The following is a 13,200-nucleotide window of genomic DNA, read 5'->3' as shown; positions in this document are numbered from 1 at the left end:
TATTAGGCTAATATCCTTAATACTGTAGCAAGTTTTAAATTATTGAAAAACTCAAAAACACTAAGATGGAGTCAGCAGTCCAGCAGCGAGGGGGGTGATATCCAGTCTTTTGAACTGAGTGTCACATGTATGATTATCTCCCATTTGGTGAGATGTCATATGTGTGTGCCCGATGCAAAGCGCTCCTAGCTCTCAGAGAACGTGTCCGTTCTCTTGAGGCTAGAGTAGAATACTTGGTGGAGCTGAGGGAGACAGAGAGGTACATAGAGGAGACCTACAGGGATGTTGGCCTCTTTAGCATTGCTTTTGACTCATAACCACTTGTAACCTCTTGCCTCCACCTACCCTCCTCTCCTCCTTCCTGTACACATTAATTGATTTGATTTTGCAGCGCTGCATACGCCTTGTAGCGCTATAGAAATGCTAAATAGTAATAGTAGTAGTAGTAATGTTGTAGAGAAGTCTCACCTCCAGTCTGGTAGCCCCTGTGCAACCTTGGAGGAGGGAGGTCTCCTAGAAGGAGAGCATCACCCTGGTTCACCAGTACTCCTGTAGCCAGGACCTGCCCACCAGGGGATGTACTATCCTTTCGCACCAAGGATATGTCTCCAAGTGCTGCCTGGGAGGGAAAGGTTAGCACAGCTGTTGTAGTTGGTAATTTGACCATTAGGCTATAGATAGCTCGGTGGCTGGTGGGCGTGAGGATCGCCTGGTCACTTGCCTGCATGGTGCGAAGGTGGCGGACCTCACGCGTCACCAAGATAGGATACTAGATATTGCTGGGGAGGAGCCGGCTGTCTTGGTACATGTGGGTACCACTGACATATGAAAATGTGGGAGAGAGGTTCTGGAAACCAAATTTAGGCTCTTAGGTAGAAAGCTCAAATCCAGATCCTCTAGGGTAGTATTTTCTGAAATGCTACCCGTTCCACGCACAGGGAACGAGAGACAGGCAGAGCTCCGGAGTCTCAATGCGTGGATGAGATGATGGTGCAGGTAGGAGGGTTTTAGATTTGTTAGGAACTGGGCAACATTGTGGGGAAGGGGGAGCCTATTCCAAAAGTATGGGTTCCACCTTAACCAGGGTGGGACCAGGCTGCTGGCATCGGCATTTAAAAAGGAGATAGAGCAGCTTTTAAACTAGAAATGGGGGAAAGGCCGACAGTTGCTCAAAAGCGCATGGTTCGGGATAAGGTATCTTTCAAAGATATCACCAAAACAGGGAAGATAGGGTATCCTGATAGTGAGGTTGCAAAAGAGACTGTAGTAGATCAGGTGTCCTTAAATAAAAATAAAATCAGACAAAAGATTGCAAATTAATACTGTCAAGTACTAAGCATTATGTAAATAGGAACAACAAACATAGTTTGAAATGTCTATATGCGAATGCCAGGAGCCTAAGAAATAAGATGGGAGAGTTAGAATATATGCACTAAATGAAAACTAGATATAATACGCATCTCTGAGACCTGGTGGAAGGAGGATAACCAGTGGGACACTGTCATACCGGGGTACAAATTATATCATAGTGATAGGGTGGATCGAATTGGTGGAGGGATAGCATTGTATATTAACTAGAGCCTTGAATCAAATAGATTGAAAATTCTGCAGGAAACAAAACACTTCTTGGAATCACTGTGGATTGAAATTCCATGTGTAAAGGGGAAAAGGATAGTGATAGGAGTGTACTACCGTCTGCCTGGCCAGGATGAATAGACGGATGCAGAAATGTTAAAAGAAATTAGGGACGCAAACAAACTGGGCAACACAATAATAATGGGTGATTTAAATTACCCCGATATTGACTGGGTAAATGTAATATCAGGGCAAGCTAGGGAGGTAAAATTCCTTGATAAAATCAAGGACAGCTTTATGGAGCAGCTGGTACAGGAGCCGACGAGAGAAGGAAAAATTCTAGACCTAGTCCTTAGTGAAGTGCATGATCTGGTGTGGGAGGTAATGGTGCTGGGGCTGCTTGATAACAGTGATCATAATATGATCGGATTTGTTATTAGCCTTAAAGTAAGTATACATAGGAAATCAAATACGTTAGCGTTTAACTTTAAAAAAGGAGACTATGATAAAATGAGAAGAATGGTGAAAAAAAAACTTAGAGGAGCGGCTGCGAGGGTCAAAATAATTTACATTAGGCGTGGATGCTGTTCAAAAACACCATCCTGGAAGCCCAGGCCAAATATATTCCGCATATTAAAAAAGAAGGACGGAAGACCAAACGACAGCCGGCGTGGTTAAAAAGTGAGGTGAAGGAAGCTGTTAGAGCTAAAAGAAAATCATTCAGAAAATGGAAGAAGAAACAGACTGAAAAATAATAAGAAACAGCATAAGGAATGTCAAGCACTGATAAGAAGGCTAAGTGGGACTTCGAAAAAAAGATTGAATTGAAGGTATATTAAAGCAGGAAGCCGGCAAAAGAATCGGTTGGACCGCTAGATGACCGAGTAGTAAAAGGGGGTGAATAGGGAAGGCAAAGCCGTAGCGGAGAGATTAAATGAATTCTTTGCTTTGGGTGGGATACCGGTGCCAGGATGTAATGGGGCAGTTCTACAAACTGAAGAGTAGCAAATCTCTGGGACCAGATGGTATTCATCCCACAGTACTGAAAAATGAGCTTGCGGAGCTATTGTTAGTAATGCGTAATTTATCCTTAAAATCGAACATGGTACTGGAAGATTGGAGGGTGGTCAATGTAGCACCGATTTTTAAAAAAGGTTCCAGAGGAAATTATAGACTGGTGAGTCTGATGTCGGTGCCAGGCAAAATGGTTAGAGACTTTACAGAGCATATTCAATAGCATGGATTAATGAGACAAAGTCAACATGGATTTAGTGAAGGGAAATCTTGGCCTCACCAATCCTACTACATTTCTTTGAAGGGGTGGAACAAACATGTGGGTAAGGTGAGCCGGTTGATATTGTGAATCTGGATTTTCAGAAGGCGTGTGACAAAGTATCTCATGAAAGACTCCAGAGGAAATTGAAGAGTCTTGGGATAGGAGGTAGTGTTCTATTGTGGATTAAAAACTGGTTAAAAGATAGAAAAAAGAGAGTAGGGTTAAAGAGAGTAGGGAGGATTGTGAATATTACAAGAGGGACCTTACGAGACTGGGCGTCTAAATGGCAGATGACGTTTAATGTGAGCAAGTGCAAAGTGATGCATGTGGGAAAGAGGAACCTGAATTATAGCTACGTCATGCAAGGTTCCACATTAGGAGTCACGGACCAAGAAAGGGATCTAGGTGTCGTCATTGATGATACGCTGAACCTTCGCTCAGTGTGCTGCTGCGGCTAAGAAAGCAAATAGAATGTTAGGTATTATTAGTAAAGGAATGGAAAACAAAAATGAGGATGTTATAATGCCTTTGTATCACTTCATAGTGCGACTGCACCTCGAATATTGTGTTCAATTCTGGTCACTGCATCTCAAAAAAGATATAGTGGAATTACAAAAGGTGCAGAGAAGGGCGACGAAAATGATAAAGGGGATGGGACGACTTCCCTATGAGGAAAGGCTAAAGCGGCTAGGGCTCTTCAGCTTGGAGAAAAGGCAGCTGAGGGAAGATATGATAGAGGTCTATTAAATAATAAGTGGAGTTGAACGAGTAGATGTGAATCGTCTGTTAACGCTTTCCAAAAATACTAGGACTAGGGGGCATGCGATGAAGCTACAATGTAGTAAATTTAAAACAAATTGGAGAAACGTTTTCTTCACTCAACGTGTAATTAAACTCTGGAATTCGTTGCCAGAGAATGTGGTAAAGGCGGTTAGCTTGGTGGAGTTTAAAAAAAGGTTTGGACGGCTACCTGAAGGAAATGTCCATAGACCATTATTAAATGGACTTGGGGAAAATCCACTATTTCTGGGATAAGCAGTATAAAATGTTTTGTACTTTTTTGGGATCTTGCCAGGTATTTGTGACCTGGATTGGCCACTGTTGGAAACAGGATGCTGGGCTTGATGGATGGTCTTTCCCAGTATGGCAATACTTATGTACTTTTAACGGTTACTTATGCTGACTGCCACAAAGGGTGTGTTATGTGTCTGAGGGCACTACTCCTTTACATTTTGGTGCTTTCTCCTGGTTATATTTATATTTAGGCAGATGAAGACCAGCATGGCCCATCCATCCAGGTCAGCACTGTACCTGCCACTCCATGTAGGTTTCCCCCCTCCCCCCCTTAGGGTTGTAACTGAGACAGTTTATACGCCTCTAATTAAGTTTTACTGTGAGTAGAAATGCTTTACATTTTATTCAATCTTCATGTTATATAGGAAACCTGTGTTTATCCTATATTGTTTTGAATTCTGTCACTCTTTTCAACCCTACCTCTTCACATAGAAGAGCATTCCAGACATCCACCACCCTCTCTGTGAAAAGTATTTCCTGAAGTTACTTTTAAGTTTCCCTCCTTGCAACTTCATTTCATGTCCTCTAGTTCTATAGTCTCTCCATTTTTGTAAAAGATAATTTTGTTCCTTACTATCGTTCAAGAATTTAAATGTTTGTATTATACTTTATCTACCCTGCCTTTCCTCTCCTCTGGGTTACACATATTCAAGTCTCTTCATTCATCTTCTAGAACGGACTCCATACTATTTTGGTTGTTTTCCTCTGAATGGCTTCAAGTCTTTTTATGTCCTTGGGAAAATATGGTCAAAATCGAACACAGTACTCCAAGTGGGCTCTCACCAATGACTTAAGGGGCATTGTCGCCTTGTTTTTTTTCTGCTGGTTATGCTCCTCTCAATGCAGCCAACCATCCTTCTGGCTTGTCACATTGTTTCACCACTTTGAGATCCTCAGACACTATCATCCCTTTCCTGGTCTGTTCATATCAGCATCTCACCTCCTTTTGCATTCAGCTGTTTGAATTTCTACACCCCAAATGAATCACTCTGAATTTCTTCACATTAAAGCTTAACTGCAAAGAATTAGCCCAAGCTTCTAATTTTTGTAGATCACTTCTGATGCATTTCAGTCCCTCTGGGGTGGCTGTTGCCAGTATTCATGTCATCCACAAAATTGCACACTTTTCTTCCTAACCCTTCAGCAATAATGCTCACAAATATATTGAACAGAATTAACCCCAAAATGGATCCCTGATGCACTCCACTACTCACCATTCTTTCTTTTGAGTAAATTCCATTTACCACTACTTTCTGCTGCTTATCAGTCAACCAGTTCCTGATCAAGTTTACCTTCTCGGGACCCATCCTCAAGTTGCTCAGACTATTTATGAGTCGTCTATGAGGAATCAAAGGCTTTGCTGAAATCTAAGTAGACCAAATCCAGTGCATGCCCTCGATTCAGTTCTTTTATCACCCAAATAAATCAATCAGATTTGTTTGACATGATTTGCCTTTGGTAGAAGAATGTTGCCTGTAAGGTTCACTGGACTATAGTGTTCCAGCTCTTTGTTACCTCCTTTATGAAGAGGGACCACATCAGCCTTTTTCCAATCTTGTGGCACTTCTCCAGTCTTCAAAGATCTATTAAACCCATCCTTTACAGCAGTTGTTCTCAACTTTTCTTCTGTTGTAACACACCTGACAATGTTCAAGTATGTGACACACCAAACACTAAAATTGACAGCTGAACAGAGCATATCTAAATATTTAATTGTTTAACTGTAAATTTAGTATGAATTTGCTTATCCCATAAGGAAAAGCTGTATGCAACACATCATCCCCAGCTTTCTCACTTGCCATACAACAAATCAAATATATATTAAAATGCTAGTGTCACCTCAGTAACAACAACACAAAATCCTTCCACTGCCAGATACTATGAAGCAATACAAAAACCTGTAAATATTACTCAGAAACTATGTAGAAAACTGTGGACAGCAGACCTGCAACATTTTCAGTTGGGGCTGGAGGCAGCAGTTATTATGGGGGTAATGGGGAACCAGAAATAGGGACTAGTTATAGGGATTTCAAGAACCCAACTCTCAAGGTTGCTTGTCTTCCCAGCTTGCAGCCACTGATGGTTGTAAAGGAAGCACAGGCTTGCTGTCTACACCACGTTTTTTTTGTGACACACCTCCCACCTCTTGGGGACACACCAGTGTGTCCCGACACTGGTTGAGAACCACTGTTTTAGAGGGTGCACCAAAACCTCTTTAAATTCCCTCACAATATGTGACTATTGGTCTTTCCCACCAAAATTCAAATTTCAGACCAAGGAACTTTCCCATCAAAATTCAAATTTGTGACCAATGGACTTTCCTGCCTCAATTTCCTACAGAAATCCCCTTCCTTCCTAAGAAAACTCCCATCTCAAACCCCAGCCAATCAGGTTCCAGAACCCACTATATATATATATATATACACACACACAGATCATTCCTATCCTCTTCTTGCAAAAGATCACTAGAATGCTGAATTTTAAGCCATACTTCAATTATGTAGTGCTTCTAAGTAGATTATTGCTCCTACAGTGCACCAATTCTTCAAATCTTCAGCTTGCCACATCTGGCAAAACTTCACGCTCCACCCATCCTACACCCAGACATCTGAAATTCAAGTATAAGGTGTATCGTGCTCCAGGACATGCCTACATGTAACTGCCACATCACTCGGTGGTCTTGGAAGCGGCCATCAAGACAACCAAATCCTCTAAATTGCATTTCGAGGAAAGATCCAAGGAGGAAGTCTACCATGCCATCCTACTCATGATGAAGATGGTGGCACATTGATTGCAAATTCTCCATTACAACCCTTATTTCCTCCAGCAGCTTGAAAACTCATCACAATCTTGACCATGCTTCTCAGCTCCAGGGTGCCTTGTAAGAGACTATGTACCAATTATGATGCCTTCAATACTATCTGGTTTGTTTTACTGTTTGTTTTCTGTTTTTATATGGGATATTGTAAACCGCTTTGATATGCCTTGTGACACTGCAGTATACCAAATTTTACAAATAAATAAATATCTTGGGCTGCAATGGCAGCCATCAGTGCATGTCACATGGTTTGGCTCAGACCATCTGGTCTTTGCGAGGGCTTGCATGACCACTTGTCTGACATGCTCTTCCTGGGCAACAGTCTCTTTGGAACAAAGTCAAGGATGTGGTCTCCAAGATAAGTCAACTGCTCTACTCTGTGTGAGCTTTCTTTGTAACCATTCAAATAATCCACTCAGTATAGAAAGCAAATGCAGTCCACTTACAGGAGACGCTATCATCCTAGTCCTTCCATCAATACTGTCCCTAGAACTGGTTCTTGGGATATATGCGATTACCATCGCAGTGCCATCTTGCCCATACCTACTCTCACAAGAAAGCATCCACTCCAGCTACTATCCTCAAAGCAACCAGGTTTTTGACAATTTGCCAGTGGAAGGCAGGATTCTTCATTTCAGGGAGGCCTGGTTCACAGTCACCACAGACTACTGGGTCATCAGTATTGTCAGTCAGGGCCAAAAGGTGAACTCCAGGTTCTTCCTGATTCCCAAAATGTTTAAGGTTCTCAGACCTATCCTTGATTTCCATGAGTTAAATCTCTTCTTTAAATGAGAGAAATTCAAAATGAATTCTCTTGTCACTATTTTATTTCTCTTTTCACACAGTGATTGGTTGTCTTCCCGCTATCTAAAGGATGACTACATCTTTATCTCCTTCCACCTCCTACCCTTCACCTTTCTGCACCACCATTACCAGTAGAGGTCCTTCTGTGTGGCCCCTCATCAGTGCCCAGCACATTCAGGCCACTTCATTTTTTCCATACTTCGATAATTGACTAGTTCTCAGCACCCACAAATCAGCAAGTTCTGCTAATATTTCAGGCCATTACAAGTGTGCTGTGTACCTTGGGCTTCCTTATAAACTACAAAAAGTCCAGCCTCACAGTGATGCAGTCCCTGCTCTTCATAGGGGCTGTCATAGCTACAAGGACAGGCAGAGCCTATCTGCCACAAGAAAGAATCAGCACTGTCCTGTCACTTTCCAGCAGCCTCCAGGTGCCAGTATGCCTCAGCATACCCCATTCTGAACCTCCTGGGACACAAATGACCACTTCAGTGACACTCGAGCTTCAACAGAACCAGAAGCTACAGCCCTTGTCCAAAAAACTCTCACTCAACTTGGCTTTCAAGTGCTCCTTGCAGTGGTAGTGCCATCCATTCCAAGCTCATCACACACAACTCACGCTCACATCTGATGCTTCCACACTGCTAGCTTTTTCAGGACCCAAAAGCTGTGGACTTATTAAGAGCAATTTCTTCATATCAATCTGTTAAAACTCAGAGTGATCTTCTAGGCCCTATGCATCTTTGCACCCTGGGTTATCTTTTCACCCTGGGTGAGGCACAAGAACATGCTTGTCTACACAATCAAATGACCATGTTTTAAGTCAACAAACAAGGGGGCTTAGGATCCCTCTGCCTCTGCCAAAAGGCTTATCACATCTTGAACCTTGCTACTATGATAACCAAAATTATGCAGGCAGCCTTTCTCCCCAGGAAGCAGAATCAGATTGCAGACGCTTAATCAGAAACTTGATCCCTCATGGTCTCCTGATCCTGTGATCACTTCCGCCCTCTTTCAGCCCTGTGGACAGCCAGAACGTGACCTGTTTGCAGCAACGGACTATACAAAATGTGCAGCCTATTGCTCTCTATATCCAGACCCTCACATCCTCTTCCAAGACTCATTTTAGCTCTGTTGGAGTCTCCTCTACACTTTTCTCCCATTCCCAATAGTTTCCTGTGTTCTTCAGAGGACTGTACAGCATAGGGTGCAGGTCATCCTTATTGTTTCACACTGGCCCACACATGTTTGCTTACCACACCTCTTCTCTCTGCAAGAAGAGAAACCTGTTCCCCTGGGACACCAATCCTCAATGCTCACTCAGCATCGGGGTCACCTCCTGCACCCCAACCTCTGGAGTTTGTCATTGATGGCACTGAGATTGAACAGAGCCTTGTAAATCATATCCCTGTTCCACAGAAAGTCAAGAACGTCCTCTTTATGACCAGGCAGTCTTCCAGTAGGATATCCTACCAATTTAAGTGGATCCAGTGCCATACATTATATTGTGCCTTCTTCACCACTCCAACTCTAGACTGAAAAGTACATTGATGTGCCTCCACCTCTCTGCCATGGTGGCCTACTACAACCCAGTCAATGGCAGATTCCTACTCATGGGTTCCATGGAACCAAGCCCTCTTCAGGAGTTCCACATGAAACTGCAATAAAATATTTTATATTCAGTGGCATAGCCATGAGGGGACCTTGGGGGCCTGGGTCCCCTCACTTTGGGCACAAGCCCCATCCAAAATTGTGGAATCCATGGAATGGCTGGCAGGGATGCTCCAGATCTAGCAGCTGAAGAGGTCTGTTGCCCGAACTCCCTACTGTTCTGCATGAGTAACGATGAAGTCAGTGGTGTGCTTCAGCCACTGACACTGGCACTCCCATGCATGCTTAGTTCAGCAACATGAACTGAGCATGCATGGGAGTGCCGTGCCAGTGGTTGAAGCATGCAGTCAACTTCCTCACTGCTCAGGTAGCATGGGAAGGAGCTTGGGTAGGACTTAATGCCACTGTAGGAATGGGGGGGGGGGGGGGGGGAAGGGAAGAGAAGAGATGAGAAGAAATGTGTGGCCCCCTAGTCCACCCTGGGCCCCCTAAAATGGATTTCTGCTTAAGTCCCTGTCAGTGGTGTGCTTCAGCCACTGACACTGGCACTCCCATGCATGCTTAGTTCAGCAACATGAACTGAGCATGCATGGGAGTGCCGTGCCAGTGGTTGAAGCATGCAGTCAACTTCCTCACTGCTCAGGTAGCATGGGAAGGAGCTTGGGTAGGACTTAATGCCACTGTAGGAATGGGGGGGGGGGGGGGGGGGGGGGGGGGGGGGGAAGGGAAGAGAAGAGATGAGAAGAAATGTGTGGCCCCCTAGTCCACCCTGGGCCCCCTAAAATGGATTTCTGCTTAAGTCCCTGTTTATATTGCATAGGGGGTTCCTTGATGTATGAAAAAAATATTTTAGGGGCTCCATAACAGTAAAAAGTTTGGGAATCCCCTGGAGATAAAAATCTTACATATGGCTGGACCTAAACAATTATCTTAGAACTTTCTGACCATCAGATAGCAAATATGGCAGCCCACTTTTCAAAGACTCCAAAATAGCTTCCAATCTTCATTGGTCCTTTATTATTTTCATAATTTAATCTTTTCAATTTATATTTTTAACTAAAAAAGCATAATTTTCATAAGCCTTTTTGAGAAGATGGTTTTAATCCTTTTATGTAATGGGAGTGGTGAAATTCTGAAGGTTGGATATATGAATGTTTTATTCTCTTCCTTAGGAGCCTCCATCCTGATGCAGTGTTTATGAAACATGATCATGTTGAGGGAGGCTACCTGCTTTATTGAAGCTGTGCTCCTTTTGAAGTTATGCTTTTTTTAGTTAAAAATATAAATTGAAAAAATTAAATTATGCAAATAATAAAGGCCCAATAAGATTGGAGCTATTTTGGAGCCATTTGAAAAGTGGGCTGCCATATTTGCTATCTGATGGTCAGGAAGTTCTAAGATAATACGTTTAGGTCTAGCCATATGTAAGATTGTTATCTCCAGGAGATGATTTTCCTGAGAGTATATATGAACTGACCTTTGGAGTAATAATTCTATACTCTTCCATATAATTGCATGATGTGAGTATTTTATAAAGGCAATATATAATCTGTTACAAAAATGCCTACCTTTAGGTTCTAGCAAAAATTTATCCCTACTCTGAGACAGGATTAACTTAAATCATTTATTTATTTAGGAGGTCAATATTCAAAGTGATTTAAACAGCCAGGAGGGGCTCCTGGCCATTTAAATCACTTGTCCAGGGCTGACTGCAGATACTCAGTGGCACTTAACCAGTTAATGCCACTGAATACCCATGGATAGCACCTAAGCCGAAACTGACTAATTTGTAGGTGGTCTGGGAGCAGAGTCAGCACTTATGCGGTTAAGTGCCAATATCTAGTGCTTAACCGCATAAGGTAACGGCATAAAACATAGTCTTTTCTTTATGCTGTTCACCTTAATCGGCTAAGTGCTGAATATTGCACTTAATCACATAAGTATTAGGTGGCTGCGTATGCCCAGATATTTAGTGCCAGTACTGGACATGGCCCAGCACTGAATATCCAGGGATAATGCTGGCAGCAGCCAATAAAACACTGCTTTCCTCCGGCTGAATATTTACCCCTTAGTCTTCATTTATTTACAAAAAATTTAATATACCTTCTCTTGGGGGCTGGCCAAGATGGCCATGGAAAGGTATGTTGGGGAACACCATTCTGCGCTGCGGCTGAAATGGGGACATGCAAGGGGCTTATTTGGCAGCTTGACTCTTAGCAATAACACTACAAGACAACCAGTTAGGGTTGACTAGTGCCATTTTGATCACCAGTGTCCACGGAGCAGAAGTGTTCACTCCTGCTACCACTTTATCCAGCAGGGAAACTTCAGGTAGATGCCAGGGTTGGAATATTGGGGGGGAGGGGAGGGGGAGGAGGGTGCATGCTCTTAGTAGTGGGTGCTTGGGGCTAGTTCAATGATGTTTCACACCTGCCTCTTTATTAACACTTTTATAAGCCTTGCAGCAAGTGCAACAGCTGATATGGAAATCATTTAAGACAGATGTATTTTCCCACTGTAAAACTGGAAATACACATCTATTTTGGGGGACCACCAAATCACATCTTGAATCCCCCCCCCCCCCCCCCCCCACTCCCACCCCATACTCCCTACATAGCAATGCATCCCGGGAATCTACAAATAATAGTTTTATAAAATTGTTGGCTCCATGTGTATGTGATCTATACATATAAATGTTACTATTTACATACTTAGATGCTTCTAAAGTAAGAGCCATAGTTACATTAATAAAAGGCATATTTTCAAAGCACTTAGACTTACAAAGTTCCATAGGTTACTATGGAACTTTGTAAGTCTAAGTGCTTTGAAAATGAGCCACAATTTGTGAGCCAAAAGAGTTTCTTCTAAGGTTTACTGCTTCTTACCTTGAAAGACTGAACAAAGGTCCAGAGAAGGATGCGGATGGTATAACCTTGACGAAGGAGCTTGATGAGTCTCGCTGCTCGGAACAGACGCAGGAAGCTGAGGTTGATGAAGTTATGCTGCAGAGGGTAAGATTCTGTTTCCCTTCAAAGGTTCATATCATAAAATAAAGCCAAGGACTCCCCCAATTTCCCCAGCATAGCATCCCAAACCCTTTTAAAAGGGGACTTTTAAGTTAAGTGTCTTCACATGCAGCAAGAAGCCCCTTCATAGACTTCCCTTAACTGGTTTTGTATAGGTACATAAATGCATGAAATATTATTTTTTGGCCAGAATTTATTTTGTGGGGTTTTTTTTTTCACATTTCAGTACAAGAAGAGATAGAAAAACATGACCCTCTGAGTATCCTTTTGTGGAGATTTTGCCTGTAAGAATCTAAAGAAGACTGTCACTATTACTCTTTCACTCCAAAGCAAGACATAATGCACCCCATAGTGATCTAACTACTAGGATATGGGGGTCTTTGTACATTAGAATACCTTTTAAAAAATCAACAGCAAAGACAAAATACGTAAACTTTCCAGACTACCCAGGTTCCTTGTCTTTGGAATTGAAAACTCACCCCACCCCCTTGCTAAGGCTCCAGTCTTCTGAAGTACCCAGTTAGATATTAAATCTGTGCTACTGGAAGACTGTGATGTGGGCATCAGTCAATCAGACACCTTAGTTGTCTTACAAGAATAACTTCAACATACTGTAGAATCTGAAATATTAGTGCTAGAAATTGCATAGGCCTAATTTCCCTGCTTTGTTCGGAGGGGCATGGTGTAGGGAGCTCAGATTATGTGGTGAGGTAGATGATTGGTATTGCTTAACTTTTTCTCTTCCTCTCCCTCCCCCTTCTGACACTGTAATCCACACATACACATTCATACTATTGGATTTTTCCTTTTTTTCATGTTTCCTCTCCCCTCTTATTTCTAACAGGTCAGTATTTAATATTTAAATGCCACGCTCCATGCTTGTTTTAAACACCAGCTATAGCATTTAACTATATACCTGAATATTCAGTGCCAGCCAATATCTGGATATTGGCACTAAACATCTGGATATAGCAGTGAATGCCACCATTACCCAGATATGCTATCCAGATAATGGC

At 42.6% G+C, this 13,200-nt stretch overlaps 1 protein-coding gene across 1 annotated transcript in view; it reads right to left on the bottom strand.

The window, feature by feature from the left end:
• The window catches only part of CACNA1B (calcium voltage-gated channel subunit alpha1 B), a 1,447,778-nt gene that overhangs the window by 235,804 nt on the left and 1,198,774 nt on the right, over nt 1-13,200 (bottom strand). Inside the window, exon 33 of the mRNA XM_030207102.1 lies at nt 12,044-12,160. Coding sequence (XP_030062962.1) covers nt 12,044-12,160 — 117 coding nt within the window. The remainder of the gene's footprint in view (nt 1-12,043; nt 12,161-13,200) is intronic.

The sequence above is a fragment of the Microcaecilia unicolor genome, chromosome 6, assembly GCF_901765095.1.
Source record: "Microcaecilia unicolor chromosome 6, aMicUni1.1, whole genome shotgun sequence".
Taxonomy (NCBI): domain Eukaryota; kingdom Metazoa; phylum Chordata; class Amphibia; order Gymnophiona; family Siphonopidae; genus Microcaecilia; species Microcaecilia unicolor.
The sequence above is the reverse complement of the archived record's forward strand: the minus strand, read 5'-3'. Positions and strand labels throughout refer to the sequence as shown.